Source organism: Macrobrachium nipponense, chromosome 41, assembly GCF_015104395.2.
Source record: "Macrobrachium nipponense isolate FS-2020 chromosome 41, ASM1510439v2, whole genome shotgun sequence".
Classification (NCBI taxonomy): Eukaryota; Metazoa; Arthropoda; class Malacostraca; order Decapoda; family Palaemonidae; genus Macrobrachium; species Macrobrachium nipponense.
The window spans coordinates 37,739,724-37,763,150 of record NC_061102.1 but is presented as its reverse complement, the minus strand read 5'-3'; the positions used below and the strand labels follow the sequence as shown (position 1 = coordinate 37,763,150).

The window sequence follows — 23,427 nt, the reverse complement described above, 5'->3', positions numbered from 1 at the left end:
TGTGATGGCCGGGCGACAGAAGAATTCTGATTAGAAAACGGGGATGGTTCCTAGTCCTGCCACCCAGGGCAGGGCGGTAGATCACCTGACCTACCTGTAGCGTGTGCCGCGAAATTTGAAATTCTGTCGGAGACGACGGAGTCTATAGCTAAGTATATATCTGGCAGGGAAGTTGAATGTATAAAACTTCTGTTTCTGAACAAATTTATTCAGAGCGCTGACGTCTAGAACTGGTCTCCATCCCCCCGAGGCTTTCGCAACCAAGAAAAGGTGATTGTAAAACCCTGGGGAGCTTTGATCCAGCACTAGTTCTATTGCTCTCTTGTCCCACATCTGATCCACCATTCGTTGAAGAGTATCTTTCAGCACAGGGTCCTTGTAATTGGCGTACAATTCCCGCAGAGTTGAAGTCAGGGGAGGATTGTCCAGGAAAGGAATGAGGTATCCTTTCTGTAGAACAGACATTGACCAAGCGTCTGTATCGATGAGTGTCCAGGCTTCCGCAAATCCCCGGAGCCTGGCACCTACTGGTGTTTGGAGGAACGCAACTTCACTTTCCCCTTTTAAAGGGACGGAAAGAAGCTCTACCTCTCCTCTCAGTCGCTTTCCTTTTTGAGGGAGCTCTAGAGGGAGGACCTCCTCGAAAGGGCTGCAGAGGCGTATTAGCACCTTTCTTCTCTCCCACCCCCACTGGTCTCTTTTTCCTGGACGACTGAAGGAGAAGATCCTGTGTCGCTTTCTCCGTCAGCGAACGGGAAATGTCTCTCACCAACTGTGAAGGGAACAAAAAGTCAGACCTGGGAGCGAATAACAATGCTGCCCTTTGAGAATGAGATACTGCTTTTGTCAGAAAAGCGCTAAAAACAGACCTCTTCTTCAAGAGACCGGCTCGAGGCCTTCCGAGGCATGGGCCTTCTTGGCCATCACCCCAAGGGACCAATCCAGGAAGTTGAAGACTTCCAAAATATGGAAGAGTCCCTTGAGGAGATGATCCAGCTCCGAAAGACCCCAAGTTATTCGTGCATTATGTAGGCTATGTCTCCTGGATGCGTCTACCAGACCGGAAAAGTCAGCTTCAGCCGAAGCTGGGAGAGAGAGACCCATATTCTCCCCAGTCTGGTACCAAATACCTCTCTTGCCCGTAAGTCTAGCGGGAGGCATGCAGAACACAGTTCTAACCAACTCCTTTTTGGTTAGCATCCAGCTATCCAGAGACTGAAGAGCTCTCTTCATAGAAATCGTCGGCCTCATCTTCAGAAAAGACGACGACTTTGGCGTCTTGGAGTACAAAAAAAGGGAGCGTGGAGAAGGAGGAGCGGCAGGGGTCAAGGCATCTCCGTATTCCTGAAGAAGGAGAGCTGTCAAAACTTTGTAGTTAGACAGCCCTTCTCTGCCGTGAGTCTCATCTTCTGAGTCCTCTTCCAAGAAAGGATCAGAAGGAGAATTCAACTTCAAGTCTGGGTCTTCCTCCCCAATTTCTCTCTCTGCGGGAGACAAACTCCTAATTGGAGAGGGGCTAAGAGCGTGTACGGAGCTCCTATGAATCAAAGCAGACGTCTCGCGCCTGGTTGGCTCCTCGCGCTTGGCTGGCGCCTCGCGCCTGGCTGGCGCCTCGCGCCTGGCTGACGCCTCGCGCCTCTCTGGCGCTACATCCCTGTTCGGATTACGCTTGTCTGGCGCCTCGCGCCTGGCTGAATCCTCGCGCCTGGCTGGCGCCTGGCGCCTCTCTGGCGCTTCATCCTTGCTTGGATGACGCTTGTCTGGCGCCTCGCGCCTGGCTGAATCCTCGCGCTTGGCTGACGCTGCTCGCATGGCAGACGTCTCACGTCTGGCTAAATCCTCGCGCCTGTTAGGCTGCTCGCACTTGTCTGGCGCTTCAATCCTATAAGACGCTTCTCGTCTGGAAGAAAACTCGCGCTTAGCTGGCGCCTCGCACTTGTCTGGCGCTTCATATTCGGCGTACGACTCTCTATCAGAAGACATCTCACGCCTAAGGAAGACGAGCCTTCTCTACGTGTTCCCACAGGGTTTAAGTTCCTCACTCCTGGCGGGAGAAGGAAGACGAGACTTCTTGACAGGAAGCCTCACGTCTTTCCTACGAGGAGGATCCTTCGAAAGAACTCCTACCAAGGCGGATAACTGTTCTTGTACAGCTAAGAGAATCCTCTTGGAAGCCTCTCCGGCGTCTTCTTCAACAGGAGAGGGAGACCTCGAAGGAGTTTTGTCAAAGCCAGGAGACGTCAAAACCCTCCTAGCCTTCTTGATCGAGGAAGACGCTTCTTCAGAAAAGCGTTTGGGGCTTGAATCAAATACAGGTTCTTTCCAGTGTCTTTTCAGGGGCCTGGAAAGGTCTGAATCCTTCCACCCTCGTTTAGGAGAGGGAGAGGCGGACGAAGAGAAGCACTCTCGGAGGACGCTTTTCCTATAGCGGTCCTGAGCAGTCTGTCGAGCTACAGAGCCTGCTGAAGGGACGCCTGACCGGGGGGAATTCTCCACAACCTCCGTAAGGCTTTCGACTTTTCTTCTCCTCTGGGCTTGGGAGCTTGAAAGAGGTCTAGGCCTGGGAGCGTCGCAGAGACGGCCAGACGTCCCCTCCACAACACTGGGGGCACTCACTTCACTAAAAAAGTCACTTTCACAATCCTTACCTTTCATGGCAGCCATTTTGGATTTCATCCTATGAAGTGTAGCTTTCAGATCAGCGATTTCTGAGGCGGAATCTGAATGCAAAGCTTGTGAGGGCCCTGATACAGAATTAGAATCAAATGCATAGTTTAAAGAAGAGTTAGAATCATTAAAAGGCTCAATAGGCCTTGTACTACCCGCACCCTTAGATGCAGCCCTTCTCACTCTATCTCTCTCTAACTTCTTCAAATAAGAAGTTAGAGTCTTCCATTCCTCAACATTCAACCTCTCACACTCATGACAGGTGTTAGTTAAAGAACAGTCAAAACCTCTACATTTGCGGCATACAGTGTGAGGATCAACCGAAGCCTTCGGTATCCTCACCTTGCAGCCTACATTCACACACACACTCACACAACCCCTTGAATCAGACATTCTTGAAGAAAAATCAAAAGCAAGTCCAAATCCAGTCCACGGTAGCGAATGCCAAAACAACGATCCAGGTATGTCACCAAAAAGTCCAATAAAGATGATCAATTGCCTTGAAAAGCGAATTCCAGTCAGGAGGTAGTAACAACGATGTTGATACCACCGGCGACAGAGAAAATATGATAGAAAACGGGAATGGTTCCTAGTCCTGCCACCCAGGGCAGGCCAGTAGATCACCTGACCTACCAGTAGCGAGTGGCGCGAAATTTGAATTTCTGTAGGGGACGACGGAGTCTTAGCTATGTATATATCTGACAGGTAAGTTGATTGTATGAAAATGGAGTTTTCCTACGTCAAAACCTGTTTTTTTTTCTAGTAAACCAACTTGGTACAGTCCAACCTCTTTAATCCAGCACTCTGTGGTGCAGAACTCTTCTGATCAGCAGTAAGGTAGTCAGCCACCTTACCACATGTATCATCCTCAGGCTGAGGGGGAATACAATCCCTTTCCCTACTGAATCTTTCCCACTGTGAGGGAGACGACTCAGCACACTTCTCAAGTTCCTCACATCTTAGTATTTGTTTATCCTTATTCTTTTATACAAAAATAAAATATAAAAAAAATCATCAAGACATACTTAGAACTTAACATTGTATGACAGGCAAAGAAAAAATGCTCAGTAAGAGCAGGTGTATGAAAGTATACTTACAAACCCCCCTTAACCACCAACAACTTGTTACCAAGTTCCAACAACTTATTCTAGCACATTGCTGAGGAAAGGTCCTAAATAAAAGGCACTGGTTTATATTCCCAAGAAACAAAGATACATTATCTAACCTTGCTATATCAGTATATCACAGTTACCATACGTATATGAAAAACAATCAAACCTCCAATGAATTTGTGAATTTTCTCCCACACAAACTTCCCTTCCAATTGGCCAGCAGAAGTATGTTGGTAAAGTCTGACATTTCCTGAACTACCACCAGAGGCAAAAGTGTCTCGTGTTATATACTGAAATGAATAAAATGTACAATTATAAGAGGGTAAAGATTTTTCAAAGGAAAGATGAAATTTTCATTATTAAAATGAAGTTTTATTGTATACTTACCGAACAATTATAGAGCCGTGATTTCCACGAGCGGCAGGATACTAAATTCAAATTTAGCGCGTCGGCGTCGCCAACACTGGTGGTGATGACGTCATCTCCCTCCACTCGCGGGAGAACCAGGTACAACTGCCCAGGTGAATCCAATTCTTTCTGCCCGTCCGTCCACCTAAGGGGAGGAGGGTGGGTATAATCATAATTGTTCGGTAAGTATACAATAAAACTTCATTTTAATAATGAAAATTTCATTTTTATTGTAGTGTCTTACCGAACAATTATAGAGCTGATTACACATTTATGGGAAGGTGGATTCAGTGGACCACTAGTATTTTAAATGGTTACATTTATTGCAATACCACGTAAACACTCAAGGTGTCTGTTGTACCTTACCTTGTAAGAGAGCTACAGCAGACTGTTACTGCCTCTGGTCGGTGCTCTTCTTACTATTGTAGAGGAATTGGAATTTGACCAAAGTTAGCCTCTACAGGAGTGGAATCCTTCCGTAGTTCAAGCGAGTCAAGGCTGACTGACGGAGGATAGTAACAACAAAGATTTGCCCTTGCCCTGGGCTAAGACCAGAAATTCAATCATACAAAAACATTTGTCACCAAACACCAGATTTAAAAACATATATACCCAACCATTGTAAAATCTGACCTAACAGACTGGTGAGTATCCCAGGTACTCATTACCCCCAGCTTCCCTTGAACTCGACAACCTATTCAAGGTGAAAAGTTAGCATAGAGTGACGACCCCTGTGCCGTTTCTCCCAACACCATGCCAGAAACGCCACCGGACTAACGTTTACAATTTTCTCGAAACCGTTTCTATCTCTTTGAGATAATGACTCGCAAAAAACCGAATTCGATCTCCAGAACGTGCTCTGAAGAATCGAAGCTAAAGATAAATTCTTTCTGAATGCTAAAGAAGTGCCACTGCTCTAACCTCGTGAGCTTTAACTCTCAGAACGGAAAGATTGTCGTTCTCGGACTGCGAGTGAGCTTCCCTGATAAGCTCTCTAATAAAGAACGATATAGCATTCTTAGAAAGAGGACGAGAGGGATTTTGAACCGAGGTCCAGAGCTTAGAAGATTGTCCTCTAATACCCTTAGTGGCAAACAGATACTGCTTAATAGCCCTGACTGGGACATAAGAGCCTTTCTTCCTCCTCATGTCCAACCAAATCAGATAAGTTCCTTACCACAAAACTCCTCGGCCAAGGATTATAAGGATTCTCATTTTTGGCTAGAAAGGTCAAAGATACCGAAAATACAGCATTGCCTTGAGAGAAACCGACTCTTTTGTCTATAGCGTGCAATTCGCTGACACGCTTAGCAGAAGCTAGTGCAATAAGAAAAAGTGCCTTCTTAGTCAAGTTCCTGAGTGAAGCCGACTTCAAAGGCTCAACGGTGGCCCATGAGGAACTTAAGCACCACATCTAAGTTCCAAGTCACTGTATCTTGCGGGAGCTTAGTGGTTTCGAAAGACCTAATGAGGTCCGACAGATCTGAATTGGAGGAAATATCCAAACCTCGATGTCGAAAAACCGAAGAGAGCATGGCTCTATATCCTCTGATCGTCGAAGGAGCCAGTTTCTTAGAGTTCCTAAGAAATAGAAGAAAATCTGCTATTTCTGTTAAAGAGGTCGCAGAAGTAGAGACTTTAGCACTTCTACACCACTCTCCTGAAGATTCTCCACTTCCCTTGATAGAGTTTGTTAGAAGACTCTCTCCTACCACGAGCGATAGCTTCTGCAGCTCTTCTTGAAAATCCTTTCGCTGACAAGATTCCGGACAGTCTGAAACCCTGTCAGAGCTAGAGTGGACAAGTTTTGGTGGAACCTCTTGAAGTGCGGTTGTTTGAGAAGCCACTTCTCTGGAGGAAGAAGTCTGGGGAAGTCTACTAACAACTGGAGAAGGTCCGGGAACCACTCTTTCCTGGGCCAAAAGGGAGCGATTAACGTTAGTGTTACATTTGCTGTGCGTACATGAACACTTGTTCAGCACCTCTCCTTATTAGACCGAACGGAGGGAATGCATAAGCTTCCAGACCCGACCAATCCAACAGCATTGCGTCCACCGACCAAGCTAGAGGATCTGGGACTGGAGAACAAAAGAGAGGAAGACGGTTGTTCCTTGATGTCGCGAACAGGTCTATGACGGTCGTCCCCAAAGGCGCCAAAGTTTCTGACAAATCTTGTTGTCCAAAGTCCACTCCAGAGTAACACTTTGCTGTTGACGACTTAACTCGTCCGCCAGAACGTTCATCTTTCCCCGGAACAAATCTCGGGACTAGCTGAACCTTCGCTTCGTTTTGACCACAGGAGGATCCTTGGCTACTTCGTACAGAGAGAAAGACTGATCCCCCCCTATTTCCGCACGTACGAGAGAGCCGTGGAGTTGTCGGAATGCACTGGCCCACTACTCGACCATTTCTTACTAAACTCCGAAACTGTCTTGAGCCCCAAGAAAATTGCTAACAGTTCCTTTACATTTTATGTGGAACTTCTTCTCCTTCTCCGACCAAGCTCCCTGAGTCCGTTGATTTCCCAGTAGGCTCCCCAACCTGTGTCGATGCGTCGGAAAAGAACTGTAGGTTCGGGAGGATGGGTCGTAAATCTAACCCTTCTTCACCTTGCTCGAGAGACCACCACCACCTTAGGTCTCTTTTATTTGATCTGTGACAGGAAAGGTAATCGAGTCCTGGTTGTGTCTTCCTGCACCAAGAGGCTCTCAGGAAAAACTGCAGAGGTCTCATGTGCAGTCTTCCCAACGTCACAAATTTCTCCACTGACGTCAATTTGCCCAGGAGCCTCTCACTGATTGGCAGAACTTATTTCCTTTTTGTCCAAGAACTCCTTGAACTGTCTCCAGACAGCCTGAACCCTCTTCGGGGACAGAAAAGCTCGAAAAACTTGAGCATTCAGATCATCCCAATATGGATGCTCTGAGATGGAACCAACTGGGACTTCTGTTTGTTGACCAGAATTCCTAACTTTCTGGCAAGATCCAGAGTTGTTCCAAGGTCCTTCATGCACCGACTCTCTGATTCCGACCGGAGAAGCCAATCGTCCAGATAGAGGGAGATTGTCTTACTCCTAATATGTGCAGCCAGCTTCCTATCGGGGATAGAACCCTGTGAAAAACTTGAGGAGCGGTCGCTAGTCCGAAGCAAAGCGCCCGAAAACTGAAACACCTTGCCTTCGAACATGAACCTCAGGTACTTCCGAGATTCGGAAGTAGGTATCGGAATGTGAAAAGAATAATAGCGTCTTGCATGTCCAGAGAGAACCATTCCAATCCCCCTGTCTGATGGACTCCACAGAAAAATCCGGAACCGAGGTGGTCTCCATATGAAAATTTTGTTTTCTGGACATGCAAGTTCATGGCGCTCACATCCAAAACCGGCCTCCAGCCCCCCTGATGACTTGGGAACTACGAAAAGGCGATTGTAAAAGCCTGGAGGAAAATCCCCTTCTATCTGTTCTATCGCTTCTTTGAGAACAAGCGCTTCCACTTCTGCGGCTAGCTCCATAAATTTGTCTGATGCCCGGAGAGTATGCCTGGAATGGAATTGGCAAACAAGTGAGAGCGTGGGAGGTGAAACGAAGGAAGGAATACGCTATCCGAACTTGAGTACTTGCACTACCCAGGCTTCTGCTCCTCTGTTTCCCATTCCTCACAAAACATAGCCAGCTTGGCTCCCACTGGTGCATGAAGAACCAAGCTTTCATTTGGAAGGTTGTTAACCTTTGGCCGAGGCCTTAGACTGAGGTCGCCAATTCGACTTTGGCCGAAAGAAGCGCTTGGGTTTTCTCCCTCGAAAAGGCACTTGGGCCAGAGGAGAAACCGAAGGAACAGTCTCCACAGGAGCTTTAGGTCTCTTAGTATACTGTGCCAGTAAATCCGAAGTAGATTTCTTATCTAGCGCAGACGAAATTGACAACACTACATCGTCTGGAAAGAGGTTTATCTTTCACAAACGGAGCAAACAATAGAGCACTTCTGTTGGGAAGTAAACCCTTTTTAGAAGCAAAGGAGCACCAAAGTTGCCTATTCTTAAGGGTACCAAAGGCGATGAGCGAAGCTAACTCATCACATCCATCCCTAATGGATTTGTCCGCACAGGACAGAACACCAATCCAATCCTCCGCTAACTCCTGAGAAAGAGAAGGACAATCTTCGATCTTGGCCGCTAAAGCGCCAATAGTCCAACTCAAGGAAGCTAAAGACTTCCAAAAGTTTAAATTGATTCTTTACAACGTGGTCCAACTCAGGCGCTGTAAAGAAAACTTTCGCTGCGGCGAAAGCAGATCTTCTAGAGGAGTCGATTAAACTGGAGAAGTCTCCCTGGGAGGAGGCAGAAACTCCCAGAGAAGGAGCTTCCCAATTTGTTACATAAAAACCTATACCTCTTACGAAGCAAACTTAGAGGGAGGGTAAGCAAAAAGAGCCTTCCCTAAGTCTATTTTTTTTCATTGACATCCATTTTTCAGTCTCTTTCAACGAATGTCTAACCGCTTTAGATAGAACAAGTTTTTTTTTTGGGAGGAGAGGGTCTGAAGTTTTCCCTCCTCATCAAAAAAATGTCGAAGTTGGGGAGCGAGGAGCCGCTTTCTCAAAATAATCTGGATAAAGATACCAGAAGAAATCTAAGGAGACCGTGAATAACACGAGAGGTGATGAGAATCCTCCTCCTCTACTTCTTCTTCATTCTCCGATACCGCCGAAGAAGTAGACGAAACTACAACCGGATCTGAAGGTTTCGAACCACCCTTGGACTCATTCATCCAGTTGGTTAACATCTCTAACTGCTTGCGCAAAGGCGCCAGAGACGAATCAAAAACAGTTAAACGTAGGCTTGGAAGAGCCTAAATGTTCAGCAGGAGGCGGAAAAACTACTTGCGCCTCGCTCTGAGCCGCCGAAATTCGAGGCGAAAACAGGCGCATCAGGCGTAACAGACGAAAAAAGCGCTAAAGAAAACACCCTTAGCTGCTAGCTACAGCGCTAAAACCACAATCTCTACTAGTAGATGGAGCCGAAAAAGGCACAGATTGAGGCGACGAACGAGCCGCTAACGGCCGCGGCGCAACCCTACTCTCAGGCTCCTTATACCGCTTGACTGGAGGAGGCGAAGAATCGGCGCCTGAACGCCTCTTTAAGGGACGCGAAACGGGCGAATCTCGCCAAGAGCGCCGCGCGACCGGAGACGAATCGCTTGAATCATTCGAAAGGCGTCTGACCCGCAACACCTTTCCAACGCTTAACCGAGCCCTGTTGAAGCGCAACAGGCTCAACAAGAGAGGCGCCTGTCTGTGGGCAAATCCCGATCGACTCCCTTGGACTTCCGGTATGTCTTCTCCCCGGTGCGGGGGGAGCTGGACAGTGACCTTCGTCTAGGAGACGTGTCAGGACAGACAGACGCACCCTCAACTACACTCTTACCTGAAACCGCTTTTTTTTTCCTCCAAAAAAACGTCTCACTGAATTACCAAGTTTTGCCAAAAACCGTATTCGCTAGTACCGAAAAATTTTCTGATCTACCTCGAGTCCCCCAGACTGGCAATGGTGTCGGAAAAGAAAGAACTACACGGAAGCCGAGAAAGTGGGATTAGTAGGAGGAATAGGAGGTGGGGTAGTTAAAGGAGACATAACAATTTGAGGAGAAACAGAAGGAACAGAAGCATCGCAAGACGAAGCAGAGCTAAGTCTACTTTCTAATAAGCGCTGCTTTTCTAATTCTGTCTTTAGCTAATTTCTCCGAGTATGAACTAAAAAACTTCCATTGAAGAATCAGTCCAATCACTACACTCGTTAACTGTTCGATCTGCTGAACAAACCTGTCCCCTACACCTTAACACATTTAGTGTGAAATCATATTCTAACTTGGGATAATCTAGTTTTACATCCTGAGATGCAAAACCTAACTCCCGACGGACTAGAATCCGACATTGCAACGCCTAAATAAAAAGCAAAAATAACAACAACGCCAAAAAATAGTACTTCCCCACCAATTCCGAAGATCAATTCCACAAGAAAAAAAAGCGAAGCCAAAGTCCATCCCTCCAACCGCACCGACCACCGATGTTCACCGGCGGACTGCCGTCAGGAAAAAGATTTGGGATTTCACCTGGGCAGTTGTACCTGGTTCTCCCGCGAGTGGAGGAGATGACGTCATCACCACCAGTGTTTGGCGACGCCGACGCGCTAAAGTTTGAATTTAGTATCCTGCCGCTCGTGGAAATCACGGCTTCTATAATTGTTCGGTAAGACACTACAATAAAACTGAGAATTATATGAGTATAAATATTTTTCAAAAGAAAGTTTACAAATGTAGTATATTATTTATTTTTCTCCACACAATAGTCTGAAGTAATATTACTCATTATATAGAGTATATAGTGAAAACATCACATCCTATGCTTCCAAAAATGCAGCTAACAATTATCCTGTATGGTGTTGTTCAAATATCATCAGCTGCAATAAATAAATTTTAAAAATTACCGTATATACTCATGTAAAACGTGATCTTGCATATCATGCGACCCCCAAATTTTCACACTAAAAATGATATTGTTATGATACAATAAAGTTTTATACATACTTACCTGGCAGATATATACTTAGCTATTTGACTCCGTCGTCCGACAGAAATTCGAATTTCGCGCACACAGCTACCTGTAGGTCAGGTGATCTACTTACCTGCCGCTGGGTGGCAGGACTAGGAACCAATCCCCATGTTCTCATCATGTTTTTTTTTTTTCTATACCGCCTGTCTCCTGAAGGGGGAGGTAGGGTGGGTAATAATTTTGTATATATCTGCCAGGTAAGTATGTATAAAACTTTATTGTATCATAACAATATCATTTTTATACATTTAAAACTTACCTGTCATATATATACTTAGCTGATTCACACCATTGGAGGTGGGAAAGAGACAGCTAAATATAGAATCAAACAGGAATCACAACTATCGTTGTAGGTAATAAATAAATAAAACCTTGGTTCCTACCTGTTTAGACTGAAGACTTCATGAATACAATCCAGGAGTCTAGACAGTCTCAAGAGCCTCAGCGAGATATTGATCTATGGCTAAGAGTTCTTGTGGTTCTGCCAAAGGGGTCTTACCCGCTTACTTGGTAGATCCTGGAAGGACTACGTCAATGGGTGCTTATCCACTTACTTGACAAGACCTTATACAAGGAGCACAACATCGATCCCGATCACCTCAACCTATCCATGTTAGTTCTAAGATTGCAAGAAGTTATCCCCTAACCTCTTTGCAAACACGACACGAACTCGAAACAAACACCCTTCGTACAGTAAAAGTACAAAAATAAAAATAAAATTAAAAAAAAAAATGTTTGTACAATCTATTCAGTAAGACGTCTCTTGATTCCCCCACTGATCCAAGCTCGGACGTCCGTGCGCCAGCAAGCATACTAATCAGCAGAAAAAACCAACAACTCGTCTCACAAGGTAGATCTATGTACTATCAAAATTTTGAACAAATACAAATTTTTCTAAGGATCGTTATGTGCTCCCAGCCCCAGCACTGTATCGGCTGATACAAAAGGACCCAGAGAGAAACACTTTTCATATGTTACTTTAACGTCCTTTGAGATAGTGCGATGCGAACACTGGAATTACACCTCCAGTAAGTCGCATCCACAATGGTCTTTTAAAGACATGTTCTTCTGAAATGCTAATGAAGTGGCTACCGCTCTAACCTCATGAGCTTTCACTCGGAGAGTCCTGAAAGAGTCTTCAGTGCAGTCTTATAGCATCCGTTAATAATGCTCCTCACAGAATGCTAATGCATTTTTTTGACATGGGTCTACTAGGATCCCTAACTGCGCACCACAGGCTTTGTTTACATCCGTTTAGTTTCATTCTTCTTCTTTAAATAGAACTTCAAAGCTCAAACCGGACATAAGATCTTTCTAATTCTCTCCCTACTAGATTTGAAAGTCCTTTAACTTTCAAAACTCTTTGGCCAGGGGGTTTAGAGGGGTTCTCGTTCTTAGCCAGAAACAGTCTGAAAGAACAAATTGCCGCATCGCTCTTAAAATCCTACTTCGAGAATCTAGAGCGTGTATTTCACTATTTCTCTTCGCAGTCGCTAACGACAACAAGAAAATACATTTTCTCGTTAGATCTCTAAACGACGCGTTGAGAGGAGGTTCAAATCTACTAGATGATAGAAATCTCAAAACTACATCTAGGTTCCAGTTCGGAGTGCGAGGAGAAAAGGGATTTTGACGTAAGGAAAAATCTATTTCTGGGCTCAGCTCGTGTCCGCTGCGCGAAATATCCTTTAATCTATTATTTCTAGGGTAATGTAACTAACACATACCAGAGAATAAATAAATAAGAAAAAGGTCAGTATAACTGACTCGCTCACCCTCCCCAGAGAGTGTCGGTATGAACACTATGGCGAGTGAGCCACTACCACGAGCCAAATGCCAATAGAATTCTCCCACTACAAAATCCCCCAAGAGGAGCCGACCCACAGAGTGGGGGGGCAGCACCTACTACTACTACTCCATCCCATGCTGCCGACTGCTGCGCCTCTGGTGGCCATCCTTTTCAGTTAGCGCACACGATACACACGTGCCATTTTTCTTCTCTGTGTTTTTGTGCCCTTTCCTTTGATTTTATTACCATGGAGCGTGCAGCCATCGCAGCAGCTAAGTTAAGTACTCGTGTTTATTGCTAGTTGTTGGTTTTTTCCGGCCCTGAGCACGTATTTGCCGTTTTTTAGGTATAAATACGATCTCTAGGTCGGAAAGCATGGCAGCATGGTTCTGCCTCGTGGTGGGTCCGTTCTGGGTCGCCCATACCCAGAACATCCCCTGGCTTTTGTACGCTCTATTATCCTGCTTTATTTAGGGTACTGGTCTACACGGTTTTGTCATGCATGCATGTCTTTTACCTTATTAGGCTCTTCCATCCAATAACCCTAGCCACGGCTCTTAGTATCTGGGTCCTCGGCTCGCTAGTTTTGAGTGGTAGACTATTGCCTTCGGGTTAGTCGTACACTCCTGGATTTTTTCTCCTACTATTTTGTTTTTCTTTCTTTCATTTTATATTCATTTGTACTATTTATGTGATATTTGTTAGGTTAGTTAGGCGTCTGGCTCGCTTAGCCTAGGTCTGGCCCATTGGGCCTTTATGTTACCCGCTTTTCAGCTCGGTTGCTTCCCGATAGCATCTCTCTGATCAGTTTGGTATGTTCTAGGCTTAGTTGGTTGTTCTTATCGCCCCGTTTGTCACTATGTGATCACGAGGCAGCCAGACCCGCCTGTCCAGTCACCTTTCCCCCTCTCCCGGCTCTTCCATAGGGTCGGGGGGGGTGGGTAGGCCTGCCCATGCTCGCTCCACATACCCGAGCCTGCCTCCCTCTCTCCCCCCAAGGCGGAGGGCTGAGGGGTAAGAGGGACGGGACAGACCCAGACTGGACTCGACCTCTCCGGCTTCTCGGTCCCGGTCCGGTCGGATGGTAAGGTGGGGGGGACTGGCCTTTCCCCCCCTCCATTACTACTCCGTCGCTCCGTTACTAGCCCGAGTCTGTATGCCTCTTGCTCTTTCCGTTTCCACCTTACTAGGCTCCTTTACCCCACCGCGAGACCTGGCATCCAGCGGAAAGGTGGGCTAGTCTACCCCACGGGGTGGACCGGAATATACAGTCGGTCCCTTCTAACCTCTCCGTTTCACTGAGTTATACACTCCGCCACGCACAGGACTTAGTCCGGTACGTTCGTGCTTTTAGGTTTAAGATCTATTATGTTAAACTATTAAGTTTATCTTAAGTACCTTAAACCATTCCCCCCTCCCTTCATGTTTCACCGGATACCTCCGGGGTTATAGCCTATTCAGGCGATTAAGGAGGGGCTATGCCCAAATTTTTTCCGAGCTCCGGCATGCAACGGAGTTCTTCTGTCCTTTAGCCTGTAAGTGATATTCTTTAAGATACTCATGTGTCTTTCCACTTACAGACCACCAACTGTGAGCATCCGGGATGCGCCGCCACACTTCAGGACCCATGTGGACACGAAGTTTGCCGGTCCCATGCTCCATGCGCGACTCCGCACGGGGACATCCAGGTCTGGTACCATGAAACGTGTACCATAAATGTTTACGATCTGTGAGCCAGCTTTTAGACGGGGTAAGTATTCCATCTCCTGGTAGCTGGTCCTCATCTGTTATAGTGCTTAAGTTTTACATCAATCACTCTAACTTAAGGTAAATTCAAGGGGCCTTATAGCCCCTATAATTTTAGTTATGCTTTAAGTTAGCTTTATCTTAAGTTATTCTTAATTCTAATCAATCCCTCTCTTCCAGGCGCCGGCCGTGAGGATACCGCACTGGCAACCCTGCGGGCCTGGGTCGGCGGTTTCGGGAAGAACGCCGCCAAGGGTATGCCCCTACATCCTGGAGAAAAGGTTGGCGGTACTAATCTTCCCCGGAGGCAAGGCGACAGGATACGTCGACCCAGTAGAGGCGGCCCCGACTATCGCCTTCATCCAGCAACAGCTGGCTGCTTCATTGACTGACCAAGGCCAGGACATTCTCCTCCGGAAGTCGGACGTTGGATATTAATGTAGAACCTATGGTAGGGGTGTAGACGACCTGTTGGTCGAGTAGGTAAGGTGGACACCCAAGGGATACCCTTGGGTGTGCAACTGTTTCTTCTACTCCTGCAACCTCTCCATCCTTCCAAGGCTTTACGGGTGACGAATTATATACTCCTCCTGACGCTTCAGTTAGACCCAAGGTCAAGGGTCAAGCAGTGAAATCCTTGACAAAGACGTCGTCGTCGTCTAAGAAGACGGCTTCGGCGTCATCCTCCTCTCGTAAGTCTCCGGCTAGGAATCCCGGAGCAGAGAGATCTAAAGCTTCTGGGTCCGGCTCTAAGTCCTCGAGGAGTAAATCCTCCAGAGAGAGATCTCACACTCCGGCAGAGTCGTCAGTTCCGCTACCCTTGGTTTCCAATTCAGAGCCACCCCTCCACCTCCTCAGCAGCTCCGGCTTTGGACTCCAATGCTGGTCTGTTACAACAGGTGGGCGACCTGGTTGGGTCTCTGAAAAGTAGCATGGAACAAATGATCTCTCGGTTGTCGGATAGGATTACCTCTCAAGACAGCATTATAGCCGACTGAGCCAAGCTCCTCTAGCCTCTCCTCCACCTTTCAATACAGGTGGAGCCCAGCTTTCCCCCGTATGACTCTCTACCTCCGTTCTCAATGAACAACCCTTGGAGAGTAGCGTCATACGCCCCCTTCCAAGACGGACTCATTTCTATCCTGGAATGTGGAACTCGGAGGATCGAGGACTTCGAGTTCTACCCGGAAGACCTTCAGCCTCCGTTCATCGGCTACTCAAGGCTCACCGCCTCAGCCATGACTCGGGATGATAAAGTACCAAAGAGACAGTCCTCTATTCCACGTGACCAGGCTCAGAGAGAATGGCTCGAGGTTGTCTAGAAGGACATGGATTGTTTCCAATACGAAAATCCAACCTTTCAAGAGTCCGTTTACGATCTTTACGATGGATGAGAGTACCCCGCTCCCTTTCCTGACAAAGATCGCGACGTCTACCATTCCAGCGGCCCAGAAGGGGGACCCCATGCCTCAACTGAAGGTAAGCAAGATCCTACATCTCCGTTACTTCCTTCAGCCGGAGAATTGTGGGGAAGACTTACCTAACACCTTCTCAGCTGGCAAACTCAAACCGGACTGTGCTATGGAGCAGTTTGGTGAAAAGCTACCTAGGCTTCCAGATAGCCTTATTCAGGCTGAATTTGACGCCAAATCGCGGTTAGCCAGATCTATTAATTCCATGGCTATGACCGAGGTTTCAAAAGATCTAATAAGATCGTGGAGGTCTTTATCTTCTGCAATTCTCAAACCTCTGTTTCGAAATACGGCCGAAAGCATACTTCGATAACCTTTATGGTAGAAACTGATAATTTTGATTCTTCCCTAAGGAAAATCAAGAAATCAGCTATGTTGGTCACAGAGGTATCGGAAGAGGACAGTTTATTCTTCTTACACCATCTTCTAAATACATCCCATTTTTGATTGGTAGACCCGAATAGTTGAAGATCTCCGGGCCCGGGTAGCAATTGCTTTTTGAAGCTTTGCTTTGAAAAGCCTCTCGCTCTGACAAGTCTTTCGATAGTCGAAAGGCAGTCAGAGCGAGAGGGCGGGGAGGTTTGATGGTACCTCTCGAAATGGGGTTGTTTGAGAAGATCTCTCCTGTGTGGAAGAGATCTTGGGAAGTCCACTGTCCATTTCCTGTACCTCTGTGAACCAATCTTGAGACGGCCAAAAGGGAGCGATGAGTGTTAGTCTCGTCCCTCTTGATGCCGCAAACTTTCTTAACACCACTCCTAACATTTTGAAGGGGGGAAATGCGTAGGCATCTAGGCCTGACCAGTCCAGTAGCATGGCGTCCACCGCTATCGCTCTCGGGTCTTCCACTAAGGAGCAAAAGTTCTCTATCCTTCTGGATAGGTAGGTGGCGAATAGGTCTATATGTGGACTGCCCCAAGGGACTCACAGAGCTTGAACACACCTGAATGTGAAGGGTCCATTCTGTGGGGAGAACTTGGTTTAACCTGCTTAGCCTGTCTGCTCTGATGTTCTTCTCTCCTTCACGAATCTTGTGAGAAAGATCACTTTCTTTTCTTTTTGCCCAATACAACAGCTCTTTTTTTTGTTAATGGAAACAGATGAAAGAGAGTGAGTTCCCCCTTGTTTCTTGATATAGGCCAACGCTGTGGTGTTGTCCGAGTTGACCTGTACCACTTGACCTAACACCTGTGTTTCGAAGGCTTTTAGAGCTAGAAGAACGGCATAAAGTTCTTTGGAGTTTATATGCCAGTCTAGCTGATCCTTCCTCTCATTGGCCTGATATTTCTTTTGTCCCTAGAGTCGCTCCCCATCCCTTCTCTGAAGCGTCTGAGAACAAGATTAGGTTTGGGTTCCGAACTTCTAGAGACAAGCCCTCGTTCTTTTCTAAGGGAAAAATCCACCACTTCAGATGATTCTTTACTTCCAGAGGAATACTGAAAGTGTCCGAAAGCTGTCCGTTCTTCCAACTCCAAATTCTTCTTAAGAAGAATTGAAGAGGGCGAAGGTGGAGTCTTCCTAGCGAAATGAACTGTTCTAGTGAGGAAAGGGTTCCCAGAAGACTTAACCACTCCCTCACCGAACTCCGTTCTTTCTCTAGGAAGCTCGAGATTTTTTGTAATCCCCGAGCAATCCTTTCCTGGGACGGAAAAGCCCGAAAACCCCGAGAATCCATCCGAAATCCCAAATAGACTAAGTTCTGACTGGGGATCACTCTGCGATTTCTCGAGGTTCACGAGTAATCCTAACGTCTTTGCTAGGTTCAAAAGTAGACTGTAGGTCCTCCAAACACCGTTTCTCTGACTTGGCCCGGATTAGCCAATCGTCGAGATACATTGAGATGCGTATCCCTTCTAAATGAAGCCATTTGGCCACGTTCCGCATCAAGATACGTAAATACCTGAGGGGGCGGTCGATAGGCCGAAGCACAAGGCCCTGAATTGGAAGATTTGTCCTTGAACAACAAATCTTAGTATTTTCTTGACGATGGGTGAATCGGGAACATGAAAGTAAGGCATCCTGAAGGTCCAGGGATACCATCCAATCTCCCTGGACGTTAGGGAAGACAGAACTGAAGCTGAAGTCTCCATGGAGAACTTCTTTTTCTCCACGTACCTGTTCAGGACGCTTACATCTAGGACGGGTCTCCATCCCCCCGAAGCCTTTGGAACCAAGAAAAGGCGGTTGTAAAACCCCGGGGAGAAAGGATCTTGCACTAGCTCTATAGCATTCTTGTCCCTCATCGACACCACCGTCTGAAGGAGAGTCTCGTTCAGATCCAGGGTCCTTGTAACTCGTCGACAAATTCTTTGGAGATGTTTGCCAAAGGGAGGTCTGGTCTACGAAGGGAATGATGTACCCCTTCTGTAGGACAGACAGAGTCCAGGGATCTGCTTCTCTTACGGACCAGGCATCCAGAAAGTATTGAAGTCTGGCCCCTACCTGTGCTTGGAGGACATGGCTGCTATTTGCTCTTTTTAAAAGAGCGGAAGGAAGACCTCCCTCGCTTGTCGAAGGGTCTTCTCTCCGAAGTTGATCGAGTTGAAGGGGCTCCACGAAAGGGCACCACTGGAGTCCGAGCCACCTTCTTCTGAGTCTTAACTGCAGGTCTACTTTCTTTGTAGATTGTACAAGAAGGTCCTGCGTAGCCTTTTCCGACAAGGATCTCGCAACATCCTTCACTAAAGATGAAGGAAACAGATGTTCTGACGAGGTGCGAATAATAAAGCGGACCTCTGAGAAGGAGAAACTCCTTTCGTTAGGAAGAAGGGACTGTAAATAGATCTTTTCTTCAACATCCCAGATCCAAAAAGAGCCGCCAACTCACCAGAACCATCTTGCACAGCCTTATCCATGCAAGAAAGGACACTGTGCAAAGTTTCTGGATCTAGAAAATCTGGCTCACTCGTCTTCTTAGCCAGCACCCCAAGAGACCAATCCAAGAAGTTGAATACCTCTAAGACGTGAAAAATTCCCTTAAGGTGCTGATCTAACTCCGACATACTCCAGGACGCCTTTGCTGAATTGAGAGACTGTCTTCTCACAGACTCTACAAGACTCGAGAAATCTGAATCTGCCGACGAAGGGAGCTCATCCATCGCCTCTTCTGTCTTATACCAAATGCCTCTTTTCCCTGTCAGTTTTGGAGGGAGGAGAGCAATAAACCGTTCTCAAAGATTCCTTTTTTGATAAAAGCCACGAATCTAAAGACTGGAGGGCTTTCTTCATTGAGATCGCCGGTTTCATCTTTAAGAAAGCCGAGGATTTCGGGGTTTTTGTGCTCGAAAACAGAGATCTCGGCGAAGGAGGAGCTGCAGGACTAAGAGAATCCGCAAACTCCTCTAGAAGTAACGAGGCTAAAACTTTATAATTGGAAAGTCCCTCGTTAGTTGAAACTTCTTCCTCAGAAATCTCTTCCAGTTCCAGGTTAGAAGGAGATCGCTCTTTCCTGACCGATTCTCTATCAGGAGAAGCCGCTCCCGTGGTTAGGCGTCCTGCCTTCTTGCTGGCGTCAACCGCTTAGGAGCGTCCTCGCGCTTGCCTGACGACTCTCTCCTGAGAGGCGTCCTGCTTCTTGTTGACGTCTCGCGCCTCGAAGCGTCCTGGCTCCTGGGAGGCGTCATGCTTCTGGCTGGCGTCAACCGCTTTGGAGCGTCCTGACGCTTGCCTGACGACTCTCTCCTGAGAGGTGTCCTGCTTTTTGTTGACGTCTCGCGCCTCGTAGCGTCCTGGCTCTTGCCTGGATCCTCGTTCCTGGGAGGCGTCCTGCTTCTGGATGGCATGACGCGCCTATCTTGACGCTCGCGCCTGGCTGACGTTTCACGTCTCGCAAACTCGACGCTCTTGTCTGGCGTCTCGTGCTTGCGTTTGACAGGAGAACGGATCCTGCTCGGCCTATGCAAGGCTGATGAATCCGATTCCACATCAGAGGAAGACAAAATACTATGGCGAGTCTGAACCCTCGATAGCCTAGACTTCTTAATAGGCAGGAAATCGTCTTTCCTTCTGGGAGGGTCTTTATACAGAACTCCCACAAGAGAAGTGATGGAATCCTGCATAGTGCGAAGGATTCTTTTAGTCTCTTCATTATTGTCTACCCTCGGTTGTTTAATTACAGGATGGTCCTCCTCTTGAAAACGCTCAGGACTAGAAGTAATCCTGGGTTCATCCAAACGTCTCTTAAGGGGGCGCGAAAGATCCGCCGATCTCCACCCTCTTTTAGGTGAGGAATTCTCCGAGGAGGAGAAACACTCACGCAGAACGCTTTTTCTGTAACGTTCTCTGGCATTCTGTGGCGATACAGAAAATGCCGAAGGGACGTCTGACTGTTGGGGATCCTCCACAACCTCCTTACGGCTTTCGACATTCCTTCTCCTCTGGGCTTGGAGCTTGAAAGAGGTCTAGGCCTGGGAGCGTTGTGAAGACAATCAGACGCCCCCTCCACTGCACTGGGGACACTTATATCACTATCCACAGCACTATAATTACACTGCTTACCTTGATAGGCCGCCATTTTGGTTTCCATTTTCCGAAGAGCGGCTTTAAGATTCGCTATCTCAGATGCCGAATCTGTGTGTTCTAATACAGGAGCAGGTACATTAGATGGGGCAGTAAAAGGAGAAGAGGGTATATTATTACTAATAACCCCGCTAGAACTAGATAAAGGTTTGGAAGAAGACCTCCTCACCCTGTTTCTTTCTAACTTCTTCACGTATGAGGTTAGAGATTTCCATTCTTCCTCACTCAAATCCTTGCATTCATTACAAGTATTACCAAAAGAATATTCATACATCCTGCATTTCCTGCAAATAGTATGAGGATCAATTGATGCCTTTGGCATCCTAACTTTACAACCCGCATTCACACACATTCTCACCACATTTCCAGAATCAGACATCATGTTGAACAATCCAAATCACTTTCCAAAAACGGTCCACAATCGCGTATGCCAGTACAATCAATGCAAATACGTCACCGAGAAGTCCAAACGAAGATCAATTGCGATGCAAAATACGAATCCAGCCGGAGATACCCACAACGATGTTGCCAGTATGGCCGACAGAAAAAATATGATAGAACATGGGGATGGTTCCTAGTCCTGCCACCCAGCGGCAGGTAAGTAGATCACCTGACCTACAGGTAGCGTGTGCGCGAAATTCGAATTTCTGTCGGACGACGGAGTCAAATAGCTAAGTATATATCTGACAGGTAAGTTAAATGTATAAAACAATAATTTGATCATGTATCTCACATAACATGCAATGTGCGAGTTCAATTTTTGAGACCAAATTACAATAGGCTAACCTCTTTTCTTCCTGTTTATCTATTCCATTTTCTGGCTAGGCTAACCACTTTTCCTCCATCTCGTATCTATCCCATCTTATCCCATCTTCTACTTATGTTAAAATGAGTAAAAGAGAAAGCTAAAAGTATTGTCAGTAATGTTATACTTGTTGTGTAAACGCATACAGCCAGAAACAGCTGATTTTTTATGAACAACCGAATCCGATGCTACAGCGGTTTGCTTGCATTTCAACCATCGTATGATAGTCAAAAACTGCTGTAGTTATGTTACAAATGACACTAAATAGAATAGGACTGATTTAATTTTATGTTACTATATCCTCATTTGCTATGGAGGAAAGATTGGCAAGGGCATATACTGCTAAATTTAAGCTGCTAGTTATAGCTAAAGCTGAGGAAAGAATGTTCATGTGCTAACGACTATTATCGTGCATCGGCAACATGGAAACATCGGTCTAACACAATCATACTCAAAAGTATTCAGCAGGAAAGAACACATTTTACTGTGTTCATTCCAATAAAAGATAAATATGTAAAGCTCTTAGTATTCTGATGAAATCAAGTGAAAATATGGAACGCAATCCGTTGATCTTTTCTACGCAAGAAACATGCCCTCAGCACCATCTACTAACGAAAAAAATAACAAAATTTTGTTCATATTGATACGAATTCAAGAAAATTGCTCTGATTTGATTTCAATACAGCAAAATAAACTTACCTTGCAATCATCCTCAGCTGATTTCCAAACCAAAACACTGATTGCTGTTTTTTGTGTTTTATATACGTAATACAACAATAGTGATATGAAAATTCATACAATATTAATGGATGCAGTGAAGTAAAGCATAACTTTTTAAAAGATCAATGGAAAAGATGCATATTTACTATTATGTTTGTATTTTATCAAACGATACTAGTATGTGAATATTACATACGCTAATTTTATATCTCATGTATGATTTGACCCCCTTAAAATTAGATCCAAAATTAGGTGTTCAAAAGTCGCATGATATGCGAGTATATACGGTACTCTTATTTTTTTTGTCTTACAAGAGTCCTAACACTGGTTTCATGGAACAACTGACTGAGATTATTCCATGATTGCTTTTCTTCCAAGGGACATGGAGAAACTTTTTAAGCTTGGTGTACTTGTCAAAAACATTCTTTGCTATAAACATTTCTCTAAAAAAGAGTACTAAGCAATACTACTTCTCACTGAAGATACTGCACTTGGTACGGTCTTTAATAAAGTGGACAAAAATCTAGTTTGATTTCCTTGACCTACAGATAAAGTTGGAATAGTCTAATAAATCAAATAATTTCTACTGTTAAATTCTAAAAAGATTTTATCCCTACCAATGGATAAACACAAAGTGTGTTGATTACAGGATGATCAAAAGGAACATAAAAATTCTCCCATTAAAATAATCTTCAGACTTCCACAGTACTATATTTGTGTAGCTAACTAATTTACAATACCAAAGAACAAGATGTCTTACCTGGATATCATTTACACTATCTGGATGGTGTAACTGATATACAAATGAAGGATCATCATCCATTTCTGGAACATGCCATACACCTAGAATGTTTTCCTACAAAAAGAAATAGTAAAATTAAATTACTTTCATATCTATAGCAAAGTCTCAAAATAAAAGCTGGTAAAATATATGTTAACTGCTCACAGTATAATCACAGTTTTTTTAAAGTAAAATCAAAATTTTTTAAAGTAAATTGTATTTTTCCTAACTAAACAAACCTGAGGTCCTTTATACTATTAGTGAATTATTTTCAGCGTAGGCTGGAATATGGTCGGTAAATTCTTGAGCAAGGTGGCTAGGCAGTAACTACCATCCGGTCGGTGGGTAGGTCTGCCTGCCCGGATGTAAACACTCCACTTTCCCTTTCAGCCCAGGTTTCAGATTTAGGGGTGGGATGAGGTGGGCATTAATTAAAGAGCTTCAGGTTTGTATATTTAGGAAAAATTAAATTTATTTTTAAAAATTATGATTTGTTCCTACACAATATACAAACCCTCGGTCCTCTACATTAGGAAGACGTGAGTAAGCCTTTAGAACTGACTGGGGTCTCAGGCACCTGGGCTATTCCTCCTGGTTGTAAGAGCAAGGAGAAGTGCCCTGCCTCTGACAACTTGATCAGAGTATAGGAGCTGCATGATCAAGAGTTAGACTTCTGGGCTTTTTTGAAATGCGTGAGAAATGATATTGTTAAGATACAATGAAGTTTTATACATACTTACCTGGCAGATATATACTTAGCTATAGACTCCGTCGTCCCGACAGAATTCAAAACTCGCAGCACAC

At 45.6% G+C, this 23,427-nt stretch overlaps 1 protein-coding gene across 1 annotated transcript in view; it reads right to left on the bottom strand.

The window, feature by feature from the left end:
• Positions 1–22,712, bottom strand: part of LOC135212696 (nucleoporin Nup43-like) — a 145,775-nt gene extending 123,063 nt beyond the window's left edge. Inside the window, exons 1-2 of the mRNA XM_064246379.1 lie at positions 22,603–22,712; positions 3,946–4,069 (exon numbers count right to left, since the gene is read on the bottom strand). Coding sequence (XP_064102449.1) covers positions 3,946–4,069; positions 22,603–22,665 — 187 coding nt within the window. The 5' untranslated portion in view covers positions 22,666–22,712. The remainder of the gene's footprint in view (positions 1–3,945; positions 4,070–22,602) is intronic.
• Positions 22,713–23,427: the final 715 nt, after the last annotated feature.